The sequence below is a fragment of the Daldinia caldariorum genome (assembly GCF_022478825.1).
Source record: "Daldinia caldariorum strain CBS 122874 unplaced genomic scaffold F4812scaffold_6, whole genome shotgun sequence".
Taxonomy (NCBI): Eukaryota; Fungi; Ascomycota; class Sordariomycetes; order Xylariales; family Hypoxylaceae; genus Daldinia; species Daldinia caldariorum.
Genome location: NW_025953042.1, coordinates 821,561 through 839,217, shown reverse-complemented (window position 1 = coordinate 839,217; position 17,657 = coordinate 821,561). Strand labels below are relative to the sequence as shown.

General features: G+C 45.8%; 5 protein-coding genes across 5 annotated transcripts; 2 read left to right on the top strand and 3 right to left on the bottom strand.

Moving 5' to 3' along the window:
• Positions 1-4,335: 4,335 nt before the first annotated feature.
• F4812DRAFT_348107 (uncharacterized protein) lies at positions 4,336-7,195 on the top strand. Its single transcript, XM_047931697.1, has one exon. The coding sequence runs from the start codon at positions 4,587-4,589 to the stop codon at positions 6,978-6,980; it is 2,394 nt and encodes a 797-aa protein (XP_047791144.1). The 5' UTR covers positions 4,336-4,586; the 3' UTR covers positions 6,981-7,195.
• A 1,421-nt stretch (positions 7,196-8,616) lies between these two features.
• Positions 8,617-10,354, top strand: F4812DRAFT_424836 (thioredoxin). The gene is made up of 5 exons (XM_047933865.1): positions 8,617-8,701; positions 8,782-9,071; positions 9,154-9,375; positions 9,556-9,660; positions 9,872-10,354. The coding sequence occupies exons 3-5, from the start codon at positions 9,233-9,235 to the stop codon at positions 10,080-10,082; spliced, it is 459 nt and encodes a 152-aa protein (XP_047791143.1). The 5' UTR covers positions 8,617-8,701; positions 8,782-9,071; positions 9,154-9,232; the 3' UTR covers positions 10,083-10,354.
• Positions 10,355-12,273: 1,919 nt separating this feature from the next.
• On the bottom strand, positions 12,274-13,901 carry F4812DRAFT_470626 (P-loop containing nucleoside triphosphate hydrolase protein; the record flags this gene model as incomplete). The annotated part of the gene is made up of 3 exons (XM_047938999.1): positions 12,274-12,783; positions 12,852-13,645; positions 13,736-13,901. 3 exons carry the CDS (start codon positions 13,899-13,901, stop codon positions 12,274-12,276), a joined length of 1,470 nt encoding a protein of 489 aa, XP_047791142.1.
• A 140-nt stretch (positions 13,902-14,041) lies between these two features.
• On the bottom strand, positions 14,042-15,521 carry F4812DRAFT_348045 (uncharacterized protein). Its single transcript, XM_047931695.1, has 2 exons — positions 14,794-15,521; positions 14,042-14,624 (listed from the first exon to the last, which is right to left on the bottom strand). Exons 1-2 carry the CDS (start codon positions 15,422-15,424, stop codon positions 14,491-14,493), a joined length of 765 nt encoding a protein of 254 aa, XP_047791141.1. The 5' UTR covers positions 15,425-15,521; the 3' UTR covers positions 14,042-14,490.
• F4812DRAFT_348044 (amino acid permease/ SLC12A domain-containing protein) lies at positions 15,522-17,474 on the bottom strand. Its single transcript, XM_047931694.1, has 2 exons — positions 17,231-17,474; positions 15,522-17,170 (listed from the first exon to the last, which is right to left on the bottom strand). The coding sequence occupies exons 1-2, from the start codon at positions 17,363-17,365 to the stop codon at positions 15,620-15,622; spliced, it is 1,686 nt and encodes a 561-aa protein (XP_047791140.1). The 5' UTR covers positions 17,366-17,474; the 3' UTR covers positions 15,522-15,619.
• Between the last annotated feature and the right edge of the window lie 183 nt (positions 17,475-17,657).

Sequence of the window (17,657 nt, the reverse complement as noted above, 5' to 3'; positions counted from 1 at the left end):
GGTCACGCTATTGGATGCTTATAGTTTTCGAAGGGACCGTGAAGTTCGGATATTCTATGATATTAGATCATATGGTATAAAAGCGAAAATACTATTTTCGATTATTATTCCGGATTATCGAGTTGAGTGGTGGGATAGAAAAAGGCTTGGAGATATGTTTTGATACGGTTGCTATGTGGGCCGAGCAGGCTAAGAGATAGAGTGCGGGTATGTAAACAATTGATTTTGTCATCCTTGCTGATTGGCTAATGGTTGCATGCATGCATTTATACTACCTAGCTTACATAATATGTATATTATGCAGAACCGTAGTGCAAATGTAAGGTAATTCGTAACAACATGTTTATTTCTCTTTCCACTTTTGCAACTATCTATCATGTTATCTTCATAGTTGAGATATGGCTGGTTTTAAATTTAAATATATCATGTATGAACTCATCTTAAGCCCGCCCCACGAGTTGGGTATCTGAAATCTCACCTAAGTACCATGTGGGCTGAGTGGCTCAAACCACTACCGCCCTTAAAATAATATCCGACGCATACATGCTTCTATGATACATGATTTTAAGCCACTACAAGATATTTATCCGCCGTGGTATTATTCTATAATAGAAGAAGTCAATCTGAAACCTCTTCAGCGGCCTTTATTTTTTTTTTCTTCAGCTGCACAACCTAGATACCCCGGATACCCTGGCATAAGACTCGGCTTTGATAATCATGGATACAGCCACAATCAGGAATCTTCGCTGTATACCGAGGTAGTGAGTGATCTGAGTGTAAGCAGTAAGATACCTAATCTAGTACTTGGCTCGCTAGAAGCTTCTCACTATAATGCGTAATTTGTCTATACAACCAATCAGAGTTTTCCCATCCTAGATCCTTCTATGTATATGCGAGTATGGAATCGTTTATTTCCAGGGCTTGCGGAGAACAGACGTTTACATCCAATGGAAGAATGTTGTATGGGCAGCTATGCTTTTCATCCTCTTAGATATCGTAGAGATCCACAGGAAATGAGAGGGGCAGCGGCTCGCGATTTACGACGTTATCAGAGTCGAGCGCCCAATCATTCGATATATTCCTCGCCCAAAACGGGGACAGTAGTCAACTGCTTGCGTCAAGATTTGTTGCTCTGGCTAGAGCGATATAACACATAATCCAAAGATGTCCTTATCTGGACGCACGTTTGGTACCAATCGGCCATTAAGCTGCTCAGGAACCATCCTGTTGTCTGACGGTCCAGGGGGGATGTGTGCATCGAGCACACAATCTTCTACGTGTCAGTCTTTAGAGGCATAACTACTTTGTCTTGAGTTATCATTGCCGTCCCCCGCATATGCAAGTACCATAGATCCAGATTTTCAATGAGAGCCGAACACAGATTATCGCTAATACCTGCTTGCCTTTTGCGTCCTTTATCTAGTGTATATATGGGTTAGACAGGGCACTCGAGCGTGAAACTCTTGGGATCTTCAAGGATGAGTTGCGGTGATGTATAAAACTAGGGAGAGAAGAGAAGCAGGAGGTCAGGAGGTACACGGCCCTACGGCCATCCCCTTACAGGCCTATTGCAATGCACAAGCTGTACTATATTCACAACAAAAATAGCATTAGTCAAACTACATACCTACTCAAGTCTGCTCAGATTGCTTAATAGTATGCTATTCGTAAAGCTTAGGTAGGGTTAGAGGAAACTAAAAAATCGATATTGGCTGCAAGCTGCAATAGTTCGGTTGTAAAAAGCGTGACACTGTTCAAATCCTTCTTGGCAAGGTCGTGAATACGAGAAACTTGTACGGGTTTTTAGGTATTCCACCGCCGAATCTTCTACTGGTAGCCATCCGCTACCTAGATAGGTACTGTACGATACGGGGCCAACTGGCCTCGGTTACAGCGTTGGACGACAACGGTGGATATCTAGCGCTCGCTAGCATGCCCGTAATAAATGCATACTTCTAACGTAGGAGGTAGGTAGGCCATTTAGCTTGGCGCAGCCAGAGGTATTAAAAAGAGGCAGATATTCCAATGTAATCCTTTTGTGCCTGGGTTCGTAGTTTTGGTTTGCGTAGGCACTTGGAGGAATAGTTTCGACGCCATCGAATAAGTGCTTCCCTCTAGACCGCGGAAGGAGAATTAAAAAAAAATATTATTACCATTTCTATTAAGAAAAGGGTTAACCATTTACTGTGGCCGATCGAACTTTCACTATAGATGTTCCCACTTAGCCCACAAGACCCGCGTCCGATTAGCATGGGCCAAGCGGCAAGCCGTGCTGCCAAACGACCCATTAACGCAACGTACCTATTTGGTGCTATTGTTTAACCTAGTGAAGCTCGGACGTGAAACTTTTCGTCGTAAGTGCTCTCGGCGCTGTTAGTTTACCTAGGTAGGTGAAGGATCGAATTGTTGAAACAGAAACAAAACAAAACAAAATAGCTGTAAGAAATTGCATGATGACATATTTCAGGGCTCATCAGCTTGCACCAAACAAACAGTAATATCATGTAGCTTCCTCTAAGATAACTCGACCTATTACATCAGGCATGTGTCGTACCTTGCTGTTTTCCTTGTACCTGACATCACCGGTTAAAGCTTACCTGCACAAAAGTCCGGCTGTCGCCTTCAAGTGCCGCCATGCCATGCTACGCCATGTTATCATTGATAATCGCTAAAGAACGGCTATCGATTGGTACATAGTCTGGAGTGTCTTAATATCAAATGACTGATATGTATATCGTCGATAGAGTGTCTTTTGCGTATAAGTGAACATGAGGCATGTATTAGGCAACATTTTTTTTTTTCGCAGTTAACGATAGCCTATGCCATTGTACAATATTGTATTGTAAGGTACATTAGTTAATGCTTACAGCCAACTAATAGATGTCCACTACATAGTAAGTACCTCTAATGCACTAATATCTCATTGGTCGCGACTCATCAAAAATCGTTCCCGAGCCGTTCCAACTTCCCACTAACTAGCTCTTAAACCTTAAGTGACCTGCATTCTTACATTCTTACAATATTAGTAAAGTTTCATCTTTTTTAGTCTTGCAGTCGTGTTGTTAGTCTTACACAGAGAATTTTAGTGTAAATCCCCCAAATGCCTAGGTACCTAAATCTGAAGGATTTTCGAGGGTCGGGTCCATCCCGCATAGCCGTAAGATGTATCTCCCTTGGAGGAGAGATACGTGGGAAGCTGCGTGTATCTCATACAGACGGGAGAAAGGTTTGCCTTGCCATTGAGTACTATTACTCCTTTAGATGCTTATTGGATTGGATGTATGCCTACATGTCCTGTGTACCCTCCATTTGGATCCAGATACCCCATGTACCACCGTACCCAGAATCTTTTTTTTTTTTTGTCAATCCGCACCCTGTCAAATGCGTGGCCCCTAATAGGACTAACTTCGGACAGGGTGGTTAGGTAACGATTCGGATGTTACATACATGATGTAGGTACAGTTCAGTGGCCAGGAAGAATGCATCCCCAAGGTATGCAAAAAGTAACTAGCTACTCTAACAAATGATTAAATTCCTAGGAATCGCTACGGATCGGCAGGATATTACGAGGTACTCCTTTACTTATATTTACATATATGTACTTGTATGCTACGTAGCACAACCGAATTCGATATGTACAATACTCTAAATAACTCCACTAAAAGGGTGATTGTCTAGTGTATTGTACCCGCGTACCCGTCAGCCCGTTACTTACCTAGCATCTCCAGCCTGCGTCGGCCCAAGGGTTTCCCCTGTGTGTGACTTCATTTCGCAAAGTCCATTTAATCGCCCTTTCCCTGGGTTGTCCCTGCTGTCCCTGCTGTCCTTGCTGGCCCCCTGTTACACGCTACGTACTACATGCTACATGCTACCTCACGCACCGACTGAAAATAGCAGTTGCCAAAGAACCCTACCCCCGTTTTCTGACTTTTTTTTTTTCTCTTTTTCCCTTATGTCAGGTTCCTTGCAATCCGTGGTTTGTTCCATATCTCCCCACTGGCAACTGACGAACCGCCACAGTCCCTTTAGAGGGAATGTTTCTTGTCTCTTTCCCCAAAGAGAACTGAACCACCTCGAACCATAACCACCAAAATCTTGAGCTCAATCCAGAACCTGCTGCATTCCAACACGAACAAGCTCCATCCTCATGCCTGCGCTGGAAACGCATTGGAGCAGTTCACGTCAACCCCAATATCCACACCTTTCATATTTCGGTCATCACTAATTGGTCTCTCAGTCTTCAACTAAAGCAAGGAGAGACACCTCAATATAATTTGCGTGTAATAACCTTCCGGTTACTGCAGTGCGACGACGTTTTTGGATGTTCTGTCAATTCAAGCAAGACTCAGTCAGGAACTGCATGAATTGGTTTGCGATCAATCTCAGCGAACCGAATTGACTTGGTAGCATATAGTTCAATACTCTACTGACTATATGCATAATTCGAGTTAATCCGCGCCCATGGCGATAATAATTCTACAGCGATCGTCACCTAGCATCATCGACAGGAACTCGCAATCGCGAATCGAGATATAGCCTCGCTAATATTTCCTACAAATTAAGGCAAACTGTTAACCAGTGGAAATATGGCCTTGTGGCCTTTCCGTCGCAGGGGCTCGCGCAAGCGAACTCGAACACCAGCTGTTGGTTCCGATGTTGATACTTTAGACCGTGGCCGTCAACCTGCCTCACGAAGTCAGACCGAACCTGCCGGTACCCCGATAGGCAATGAGTCCCTGAGAGGAAAACGAGATGGCCCTCACAAGCTGCAACGGCGCCAACGTACTTACAGCTTTTCGCCCGGCCGTCGAGACTCTATACGTGTTACTAAGACTAAGAAGGGACCGATTGCATCGTTACCCCCTGGTTTTATGCCCGCTGTTCCAGATGAAGCCTACAGAGGCCCCGGGATGTCACCATGTCCCAACGATGATCTCGCAACTCGAGTGCCGACCTTGCATCATGAAAGCTCACGGAATAAACGACGGGGCCAACCTTTGCCACGAAAAAAGTCTAGTAAACGTCGAAAAGAGGACCATGTTCGAGAAGCTGAAATTAAGGCTATGAGTCAGTTTATGCCGGCGCGCCCTGCTGCGGACGCCTGGCCAGCTGGTCGCTTGATGAAAAATGAGAGCAAGCGAACAAGACCTGGCTCGAACAGAAATTGGGACGAACCTTCCTCCGATATCTCTTTACCTTTGCCTCACTCGATTCGTTCAGCTATATCGACGGATTCGGAACAGCTTTCTTGGAAGGTTTCAGCCTTTGAGGCTCTCGCACCACGTCCGACACTGCGATGTGCCTCCAATCCTGTTTATGGACCAGCAGCTATTAGCGGACTAACTCGATCTCAATCGACAAAACGGAAGCTTACAGAAAGGGGCGCAATTCCTGAAGCTACACTTCGAGCTCATAAGAGGATCGATAACCTAGCGGATGATTTAGATGCATCGGATCTACGAGAATTGATGGAGCGGGACCAGCGAAGGAGAGAAAGGAAGAAAGAGATAGAGCGGGAAAGGTTAGAGAGACGTCTTGCTCGAAGGGCAGAGAAACAGCTAGCGGAAGAAGCCGAGGCTGTCAAAAGCGGTACTCCGCCGCCTCAAAACTTGGAAAGGGGTGTTCTGGGTCGTGAAATGACAGGTGAAGATCCAGCCTCAGTAGTTATTACATCGTCAAGAAGGAGACGCTCAGACGAATCGCCACGGAGATATAGCGAGCAGCAGGAGGAATTAGAAACCCGTAAGGATTCACCAAAGCCTTTGGATGAGTTCCACCGCACGGAAAGTATTCCACTTGAGCCGTCCACGCCTGCTAAGGCTCCCGAGTCTTCCCAAGTACCCGAGTCTTCCCAAGAGCAACAACAGCCGTCTTCGCGTGCCTCGAGCCCAAGGGTTTTAAGTTTCATTCGCACAAGGACATCCCGTTCAAGATCACCCAAGGGATCGGCTCGAACGAGGGTTGATATTGAACAACCTTCGCCTTCGCTAAGTAAACCAGACTATGCGGAGTCAGGTAGCAGGGTCTCTGATGCCGGCTCTTCGAGGCCTTGGAGGTCATTCTTCAGATGGGGTAAGAACAAACGCAGCTCCGGTCCGTCATCTTTCTCGAATACCTCGCGTGATTCTATGTCAGCAGGTCCACCGCTAGCACACCAGAATTATATACCGCGAAAAATCAGCTCGAACGTACCAAAGAGGACTATGTCTCGTTTCCGAGAGGACCTCCCTGAGTTACCGCTATCACCCCCAGATTCGCGTGTAACATCTCCCGATGCCGATCCGCTGCCCGTGGACCCTTTGCCTGTAATCACCGATGACGTGCAGATGCGTTATGATACCCCAACCTCGGGCCGTCGATCACACGAGGTTATGCGCGCGACACCTAATTCCTGGCAACGAGATGAAATCCAGTCGTCGCCGGCACCGCAATCCATGTCGCTTGCCTCTATAGATTCGGAAGCATCTTGGCTTTCAGGTCGCATCAGTAGGAAGCGAGCCTCGTCAGGTATGAGGAGCTCGCTTCAGCAATATGCTCAGCCTCCTTTCTCCACGGAATACGAAGAACGTGCTTCCGACGATGAGAATATCGTTGAAGACGAGTATATGAACAGTGTCGTCCCTACTCACTCGCATGAAAAATCCACAGGCGAGGCTCGCCCAAGTAGTGACGAGGGAGATGAAGACCGGGAAGCCAAGTGGGGCACTGTTAGTCAAACACCTGTTGTGCACCACAGAGATACTATGCAAAGCAGAGAAGGCTTTCTTCAGTCTTTTGACGATGATGAGAAAGATCTCGAGAAGTACAGCGACGATGAAGAAGAGGGTTCATGTCCTATTCGACCGCAGAGAGCAACTAGTGTTAGCCTTGATAAGGGCCACGCTCGAAACTTCAGCGCCGGTAGCGCCAAGCTGCTAGAGATATCACCTCGAGCATCTAGCGAGAACAGGCAAAGTTTCATTGACCAGGGCACCCAGTAGTGATGTGCGCTGACTAGGAGCGAGTGGGTTAACATTACTTGGAACCAGACAAACCATTTCAACACCAACCGGGTGCACGATCTAAACCAGGAGATACGATTAACGTTCATTTTTCTTTACCTTCCATTTACGTCCGACCAACAGCTACCAACTAAACGACATTCATTTGATATTTCCTTACCCTCTCAGATACCGACCTCATTCATTCATTACGGCCTTTCCTTTCCAGTTTCAACACCAAAAACGCCACAAAAAAAGTTGAAAAGGAATAAAAGTATCTGGTCTATCTCCTGGCTGTACGATCGGAATATTTGCACCCTTCCAAGGTCAACCAAACCAATGGAAACCCCAGCACTAGTGCCGTTCCAGCTTCACTACTGGCTAAACCCGACGCCCGCTTATCAAGCGTCCTGATGCGCATATCTTTTCTATGATATGCTATGCGTACCTATCGACTTCTCTGCTTTTTACAGAAACATATGGAGGATGGGTAAAATATGGCTTGCTTTTCTTGTTCTTGATACATTGCGATACCATAGGGGTTATGTGTTTTTATTGCGCGCGGCTTTGTTGGCTGTTTTTTGATACCACTCATATTCTGCTGCAGCGCAGGGGTTCATGAGGCGTCCAGGAAGATGCCTACAGTGATGCATAGATGTCTTCTCCCATACACTGGCCGGCCATTAAATTTCGATAGCTTATGCTTCTGTCTATTCGAATTTATAGCTCGTAGGCAAGGTCAAGGATCCGTGCATGCTAGGCAAGCGCATCAAATCCAAGTCCTCCATGGGATTGAGCATAGTTAACGGCATTCTCATTCTCACAACCTTGTGAGTGACTACTGGATTTTACTAGCTAATTCAACAGCGATGCGTCTTCCGGTTTTCAAATAGACATGCTTGGGCGAGAGAGAGAAAGGCTCAAGTTGGCGAGTAGGCAAGGCAACCGGTGTTCAGGATCGGGGAGGGGAATAAAAAAAGGATGTTCGAATCAAAACTAGAGGTGTTCGGAAATATCTGCGAGGCCGACTTGGGCCAATTTATTATACCCCTGCCTTACCCATGACGTTGGAGTTTTAGGGTTGATCACGTTTGTGTGTACATGTATGTATGATGTATAACGCTTGTAGACCTTGCGAGCGAAGAAAAGAAAGAAAGAAATTATGTTTCTAATCCATTTGATTTGAAGGCTCTTAAGTTATTGGTGAAAAGTAAAAATAGTATGTTGTGCAGAGATTATCTTAGGTTTGCTTCTGCTGGTGATAGGGTATAAGCCAGTATTTTTCTTACCTTGAATACCTACCTATCTTAAAGGTATATTCAGATGAAAAGCAAAAGTAAACTTCGTATAGAATATGAGTAGCTAGCTACAAACAAACGTCTTGTCATTATTATTGTTGTTGTTATCCCTGTCAAATCAGTTTTGCGTTACGCAGATTTATTGGTTCGCTCGTAAATCCGGACGCCTGGTTCTAGTTCATCAGCACTTTCTTTAGTGTAACCCAAGGTACCCATCACGGGTAGGTATGCGGTAAGATTGATTTGGAATTTTAGTTGCCCATGCAGAAGTTGTCCTATTCGAATTGTGACGTGTCGAACGCGCATAAGAGCTGATTGTCTTATTTCGGAGCAAAGGACTATAAAAGCACGAAACTGCTAATTAAGTTTACTACCTAGTTAATACTTTTATACTACCCCGTAGCTGATTCATCTTTATTACTGGTTAGTGGTTCAAACACCGAAGATATAATAAGCTGTAGATCGTTACTAATACGAAAATATGCACTTTCTATGGAATCAAGTGAGCAGCAAGTGATCGGGGAAATATTGTAGAACATTGAACCAATGCAGCTGAACGCCACGAAATGCAAGCTAAATAACGCCTTATAAGCCACACAGCTAAGCCGAACCTATTAACTTAGATAGGACAATAATCACGTCATAAGAAGGCCTGACAAATCAAAATTTACATCATCAGCTAGCTTTGCCCTATTCGAAAGGGCAACCACTTCTCCTCGATCTATTCGGCAACAAATTACCGTTTCAATTGACCTGACCTGCATGAATTCGGGTCACTAAAGTTACCAGGCAGGTACGCATCAGCTTTTAGAAGCTTACAAACTTGCAATTACAATTACAAGTCTTGGCACACAGCCTTGTTAACCTCCTTCCAGCTTAAATAAAAACGCACCAAACACCCCGCGTTTCTTTTTCTTTTTTTCCCGCTTTTTTCGCAATTTTCCCAACCTCCATATGTCAAGAAACCTGTTGTTTCGTACAGCCCAGTCTACTCTTAGGCAATCTTTCTACAAGCCGTCGTCGTCGTCGCCGCAAATCCCGTTTTTGAGACAATTCCACATTACCTCGCCCAGAATGACTGTCCACACCTACGACTCGTAAGTTGTTGTTTCGCACCGCCGCACATATGCCGTGTCCCTCTGCGGCTTGCATAACCCCGCTTCAAGCCGTCTAGACTAGCAGCCTCCCCCTCCGTGTGGCTTTCTGATATGCCCGTCGATATATATATATGTGCATGATATAGCATTTATATGAGGAAGCTAAAATTTTCGTAAAAGCGCCGACGCCTTCAAGAAGGCAGTTCAGGACAACAAGGTCGTCCTGCTCGACTGCTTTGCTACCTGGTGCGGTCCTTGCAAGGCTATCGCTCCCATCTTAACGAAGTGAGTTTTTTTTTTTTTTTCTTTTTTTTCTCGTCTTCCTCCTTGTTTTCGCAACCGAAATCCCTCACGAGCAAAAGCGCAAGACATACAATACTACTACTGGGCGCCGCACTGGGATTTTCTTCTCCGGGCTATTATCACCTAGTTGTACGATTTTCCTATCATGAAGAGGAAAAATCCAATTCATTGCTAATCACGTATTTTCTCTTAGGCACTCGAACGACGAGAAGTTCAAGGACGTGCACTTCGCCAAGATCGACGTCGACGACCTTCCCGAGCTGGCCCAGGAGCTTGGCATCACCGCGATGCCGACGTTCCTGCTGTTCAAGGACGGCGAGCTGACCCCCGCCGAGAAGCTCGTTGGAGCCAACCCCAACGCGCTCGTCAAGCTCCTCGAGACCAACGCCCCGGCTGCGGCTTAAATTTCCGGTTTACCTATCTTGCCTTAGGGAGGTGGGGTCAGTCGATTGGTTGTTGGTCGGTCGGTTGATCAGTTGATCGGTTGAGGACCAAAGTATGAATTAGAGAGAGACAGACTCGGCGTCGGCCGGGATAGGATATCCCCGCAGAGTTTAAGGTCCCATTCCGGAGGAGGCTTTGTCGCGCTCATGCCCGTGCATATGGTTGTTGCTTTATGGATACCTTAGGTAGATTTAAGGTTCGCTAGAACTTAAATGAACAAATAATCCCAGTACATAAGGCCAACTATTTTGTGACGTTTTCTAGTGCTTTGCTAAGTACTATGTAAGAGAAATATTTAAAAACTTATAAGTTCCAAGTCGTTAGCTAATGGAGCTTAGTAAGTCATTTGTGGTGATGCATATTTGGTCTTGTAAGCGTGGATGAAGTGTGTAAAAGCTCGAGAGGCCCCTTTCCCATATCTTTCTGAACGTGATATCGTACCTCTGAATTAATTCATTCAGAATGATGCTTTACTAATACCCTCGAATGAAGTACTACGATTTGTTTGGTTTCTCATTGGTGCATATCTTATTTGAGATCAACTGATCGATCATAACTTTTCTGATGTGCTACCTAAGTTGACATGTATCTTGCCAGCACATCAGTAATATTCAAGACTTATAGACAAGGCTTTTAGTTGTGCGTCTACCATTTTAGTAGATTTAGATTAACTACGTTTTCGTTACGAGTATGACACTGATAGCTATCTGCTTCTTGTAGTGCTGGAGTATCATATACTTACATAATATGTATCTATTGAAATTATGGGAATGACTCCACTGTTGTGGGAAGATGTATACGCATGTTCTATCAAGTAGTAGTGTTGGCTTATTCGAGGGAATGTTGTAAATATGAAGATTCAAGGGTGTTGATGATAAGTTAAAAGGGACTGTTTGTTTTTTGTATCAATTGGCCGCTTCTAGTTTGATTTTGCGGCTCAGTGCGGTACCTGAGTTGAAATATATGCAGGGACGCGTACCACTTACGTAATAAATGTAAGGCGTGCCTGCACGCCAAGGACGGGACGTCCCTTTTGTCGTTACAAAGGCAATTTCTCAAACAATACCTATGATTATATTAGAAGTCGGTAAAGTCCTACATCATTTAGGTAGGTACCTAGACCTAACTATTCTAATGATGCGAGTTTATTTGCTTCATGCGTTTATACATAACAATAGTCTTGTATTAATTGTGTGGTTATTTGCGTTCATATAGGCAGTAAGTTCTTTGTGTAAAAGCTAGTCTTAGCTTAACTTACCCCTCGACCTTTCAACAATTTAACTGCATGAAAAGATCTACTCGTGGATCAGATAATGTATGGGTTGTAGGTTCGGATGAAGTTACAATCTGTGAAGAGTTTATGCAAGCAAAGTCCTTGGGCGTGGACTTTTCGATGATTCGCTTAGCTTCATAAATACTAAACAAAAAGTCTTTGATTGACTAATTTCCTTTATTAGCACCTTGAAATCTTATTTGTAAGTAATAGAGTAACGGTTAAGAGAGCATTCGACAACTCTAGTACTATTATCTTCAAGAAGTCTATTAACTACGCGCATTATGGCTTAACAGGACTAGTTCTATATCATATCCTTCCTGTGAAATTTGCAAAGCTAACTACTCGAGATAACTTGCGCAACTGATTTAACCCCCCTTTATCATTTGTCATGTTGCGGTGTGGGGGTAAAGGCAATAGGTAGACAATACCCTAACGACTACTACAGCCTCAGGGTTTCTGGTAGTTAGTTGCTAATATATTCCTTGCCAAATACGATATTTACGGTAGAAGGCCTTGACTTGTCACAAAACATCTGCTAGTTTTCTGAGGGAGAACTAGGCAAGACTTTTCTCGACCCTGTTACATAATATCAGGTTATTATGCCCGCGATAGATGTCAGGAGTTCTCCATATCTGATCCATGCTAAGTCACGATCATGTATTATAGGTACTGTTTTGAGAAAACTGGAAAGACTGCTTTTATTAGGTCATGTTACTTACAAACTACCTACCGAAGATACGTGTCTATCAGGGTGTCAGTAGACCTAATGTGTTAAGAGTTGCCGAAATATAGCTACTGCGCAAGGTTAAGAACTAGCCAACATTGTACCTAAAAGATATGAGACTCGATGATCCTCGAAGCCTTCTACGTCTTGGCTAATTCCGGCCATGACCCCTCAACGGGGAATTGGTCCTTGAAGACTGCCCGCCTCGCACAGGTGTCTTATTGCCTCTTGATGGGGACGTTCCTCTCCCAGAAGAATTGGACGGGGTGGGAGTTACAGGTCGCGGAGATGGCCCCGGCCGGGGTCTGGGACTCGGAGAGGGGCCCTGGGATTTGCCGACCGAGCTCATCTTTACCTTCGAAGCTTCCTGTCCCTTCTCGAGGGTCTGAAAAGAGACATGTAGGTCGGTTTTCAGAGGGCTGATCATGACAAACATGACCACCTTTGACTCCGGGACGATGAAAGGCCTCAGGACCTTTACGAGCTGCGTATCGTACGTGGGATTAATCCCAGCGCCAATAGAATGGATAAGCTTAATCAAGCTCATTAATGACTGGTTGATTCCGATCCCTTCGTCGCGAAGATTACCGACCAATTGCATCTCGTTGGGCCTCTCGCTTCCCGCGAGGTCGACAACGCTAAGAATGCCGCTTTCAGTTTCCTACCGTCTGTTCGTGACACCCTGGAGATCTCGAATGTCAGAATCAAATGTGATCGGGAGCTCGTCACGTTCTTGCCGGTCGACGACACTTCCCGGTAACTCATGGCGTCCTCGATTGATAACAGGGCCTGCTCGAAGGAATATAGTGGCACTTTCTTAGAGGTATTTGCATGGATGATGCCCTCTTCCCTGTTTTCCGTCTCGGCTACTTGTAGGAGGTCATATATCTTGTTCAAGTAAAGCTCCTGGATACTTACCTCGATGGAATGGTCAACATCCCCTGTTGATTGGCCGTAGGTCTCGAACATCAAAGCTAAGGCTCTTGGGATTACTCCGTCTTCTTTAGAGTCCACACCTTTGTGAGTAAGAGTGAACGTCTTTCCAGAACCAGTTTGTCCGTAAGCAAGCATCACAACCCTATTGCCTTCCATGGAAGACACAACTAGGTCGCTGATATGATTGAATACGTCTTCGTTGGTATCCGACGTGCTGAAGACACGCTCGAAATGGTATTCTTTTGGCTTATCCGGGATTACGGCCCCCGTAACATTTTTTCTCGTAGTTGGAATGGCCATTCTCCCCCAGTACTGGGAATAATCGCTTTTCAGTTCTGGACCAAAGTCTACAACATCTTCTGCGGGGGTGTTCTTTGTCGCAGGTCGGATCCTACATAAAACCCTAATGTTACCTTGGATATCTCGAATGGTTGTAGTGAGGGTTTGGACCACCTTTCTTGAATCCTCTAATGAGATTTGAAGTTCGCTATTCTTCTCCCTCTCACTATTTAGTTGAGCCAGGATTTCTTCAAGCTGAGCATTATCCACCGCGGTAGAGCTTTCAATGTCGTAAGTGATCTCCTGATCTTCGTTGATAGTGACATTAATCGCGCTTAGAGAACTCCCGACGCTCCCCTCACGGGTGACAGGTGGATCGTGTTCTCTTAGCTCCTAACTCTCCTCCAAGATCTCTAGTACCAACTCTTTAGCTTTTTTGAATTCCTCGCCACTTATCTCCGTTGCTGTTGCCTGGGCTTCGATACCAATCAGAGCAATCTTCTCGAGATTTTTGGGTCGTTCCTCCGTTTTTTGGAGCCTCTCTTCCGCGGTTGTGGGATCCATTGGGTCAAAAATGTTGGGCTGAAGCGGTAAAAATGAAATTTTTGGTCCGAGCCGTCTGTTTTTGGGATTATACGCGGATATTTGAGAGTAATAAATTCCAAGATTGAGTAGTGATCTGTGAATTTAATGCGTATTTTGAATGGGAATTATTGATTACTTCCCCTTCCTTTTATTTTGACACGGACCATAGCATTGTTCTATGTTAAACCAAGCATTCCTTGTTTACCAGTAAACAATAGTATTGAGCGTATAAGTATCTATATTCATTGTATGTTACGCATCGTCTTCATTCAAAATCCCACCCATAGTTTCCAGACAAAGCCTTTACTTATAACTTCGTTAGTCTTCTTTAACTCATTAATGTGAGATATGATTCGTCCTGCGTTAATGTCATTGATGCTGGTAAGAATTCGTATAAGTAATGCGTGCGATTTGTTTGACCGATTAAAATTCTTCATGAACAAAGGGGGAGCCCAGGTACCTGGCTCATATACAAGTCCCTGTGATGCAGTGGACACCAGTCCCTCGAACTCTTACTCCTGTATTTACATCCCAATCAAAGCGGAAGTAAAACGCAAATTGTATGGTGTCATTGTTGGCTGACCCCAGTGCGCATGAACAGGTTGGGTGGCCTTTCTCGCGAGAGAAATTCGGCATCAACTTCATACTCCATATCGGGACCTTCGGCGCGAAAGCCCAGACGGGAGTATACATGCCTTCCCACTATTATATACAAGTTAGTTATTGCTGCTGCTTGAGAAACTCTATATGCTACTGGGTCGGGTATTCGGACTGGGAGGAGACGGCGGGTTTGATTTGTATCTTGAATGAATGGGAAAGGGAGACGGAAGGTTTTATGCCCGAATAAAAGTATAGAATATGGTACACTTACTGCTTGACGCTTCGGTAATAGCCTCTAAACCACCTCGACGTTGTGCTTCGTCAAGACCCCACTGAACAAACCTTTGTGCGATTCCCCTTCGCTGGTAAGCCGGATCGACGGAACATGAACGGAGATGCATCACTGCTGGTGGATTCGACGTTGCCTTTTCCCTAACAACCTCGACGCGGCGCTTAAAAAACGAGCGCAAGGTTTGGGAAAGGTAGCGCTGCTCGACCTCATCGCCTGGGTATAGCGCCTCGACGTCCGAGGCGATACGTTGGTCGTCAGGCGGCTGTTCGCCATGGCCTTCGACGATTGATAATTGTTCCCAGATAGCTAAACCTGCCACAACTGGTCGTCCTTGGTCTGAAACAGTAGCCTTGAGGAAAATGCTGTTTGGATTCCCTTGTTTGTCGTATGTGACGTTGCGCCATTTCTTAACCAGTTTTGCTGCGGCACGGGCTCTACCCTCAGGCGTATCCCATCCGGGATTCACAGCCATCCAGAGGTTGTCACGGACTTGGTTACCAAACGCCTTACAAGCACAGTCAAACCCGGTAATGATATCTTCTTCGCGGTCGATAACTTCAATTCGGGGCTCCTCCCCTACTGGTTTGGTACTTGTAGGTTGGTGAGCCATGTCGTAAGAATATTAGGATAGTGATGATGAGGAAGTAAGTAAGCTAAGTTGCCAAGAGTGTTATAGACTCTCTAACACCCTACAGTACATGCTTCTTGGTTCTTATAAGCGTCCAGCTTCGGCTTCGGCTTCGGCCTTCGGTGTAAGTTCATGGCTACGGAAGTCTATACTGTTTTTGAATAGGCAAATGCCATTTTAGTCCCATCCCCACAATGTGCAAATCCTCCTTAACCACCGACTTCTATCACGCTTGGCAGGGGGATCCAACTCTTCAATGGCGGCATCGGATTCCTCTTTGGTTAGTATATCCGCCAACCCTGTCTTTAGATCAACTGAGTCGGGTGTTCTAATCCATGGGTCTTTTCTATTGACCGAGATCCTGTGGCCGAAGTATATCAATAAGAACACTATAATTCCGATATACGCTGTGAGAAAGTCTGAGGCGTTGAATCGATTTGGAAAGAATACTGAGAATCCGTTTAGCAGCCCAAAAATACCGAATGCCACGACAGCAACCCATGCTGCCCATGGCTGTAAGACGCTTGAATAAGGCAAATCGGAATCCGAAATGCCCTGTGCTGCGCACGCCTTCTTGAAGCGAAAGTAAATGACACAGCAGCAAACCCAACTTATAAAGGCTGCGGTGTTGATGATACTTACAAACCAATTGAATACGATGCCACTGACAATGCCAACATTTAAGTATGCCAGCAAAGATAACAAGCTAGATGCAACGACGGCATAAACTGGTACCCCGTGCTTGTTGCAATAACCGAATATTTTGGGCGCATTCCCAACTATGGCAAGCGAATACAAGGAGCGGCTGGACATGTACAATACCGAATTTCCGCTTGACCAAGCCGAAGTTACAATCACAGCATTGATGATACTATCTAATGCATGGATTCCGGCATTCTTGATAGCGATGACCCACGGAGATGCGGCAGCCCCTTTTCCACCGTTGGTTAACGCCGGCTCGTCGCTTCGACATATGACACCGATAGCAAACGCACCGAGGGCGTAAAACATGATCAAGCGCCAGATGAAGTGCAGCGCGGCCTTTGGAAGGTTCTTGCGGGGCGACTTCATCTCACCCGCCGTGATGATGATCAACTCGGGACTGAAGTTGAAGCTGAAGCACGAGTAAATGAGGGTGTACAGAAAGGCACAGAACCGGCCGCCAGCGCCTCCTACGAGATACTCATTGGTCGCCCCGGGGTCCTGCCAGTACCAAAAGCCTAAACGCGTATGATTTGGTCCGCCGCCAAAGAACAGGACTACGGACAAAATCAACAGCCCGATGATGGTGAAAACTTTGATCGACGCGCACCAGAACTCGACCTCGGCATAGATTCCCACCGGAAAGAAGTTAAGTGCAATAATGACTACCAGCATGACCGTGATCCATACGGCGACTGGTACCGTGGTTGGCCAGTAGCCGATCACGACCGCGGCGGCTGTGATCTCGTAGGCGACGCTTATGCCCCAGGTATACCAGTACAGCCAGCCCAAGGCGAACCCGAGACTAGGCGAAACGATCCGGTTCCCGTAGTACGCCACGGACATGCCTGTTACGGGCAGATAGGCGCCGACCTCGACAATGGCGGTGACGATGCCGAAGACGAGGAAACATATCACCACGTACGCGGAGAAGAGAAAGGCTGGGCCTGCAATCGCCAGTGCCTGCCCTGTCCCGACAAAGAGGCCGGTACCTATGGTGCCACCTATAACAAGCATCTGCGCATGCTGTGACGGTGCGAGGTAAGCCTCAAGGCAGACTTGGGACGTGAGGGGTGGCTAACATACGCGGGATTTGATAGCTCTTTTAGTGCTATGCAAGGTAATAACTTCAAGATCCTCCCCAATCCTTTCCACCCGCTGGTGAGCGTCTGCCAAGGCCGACTCGGGGTTTTCTGGTTCCTGCTTTTGGTATGCGGCCATGCTTGCTTTCGTCAACAGCACTAGGTATTGCAGACGTGTGTGGTAACACCAAAAGAACTCAGCCTTGTGAAATACTATGTTTTCACTTTCGATCTGAAGTGGTGGATGCCATTGCTTACTGATGCCAGCTCTGTTGATTCGCGGGGAAGGTTCCGACTCCTCCAATCGCTGAGTTACATTCGCTCAGCCCATTGGCTTATGGACTTGACAATGCAGGTCTTATAATTCCACATAACTATACGCAGTATAACGGTTCTTTAAATGATGTAAAATCTGCGGTTTTAGACTATCA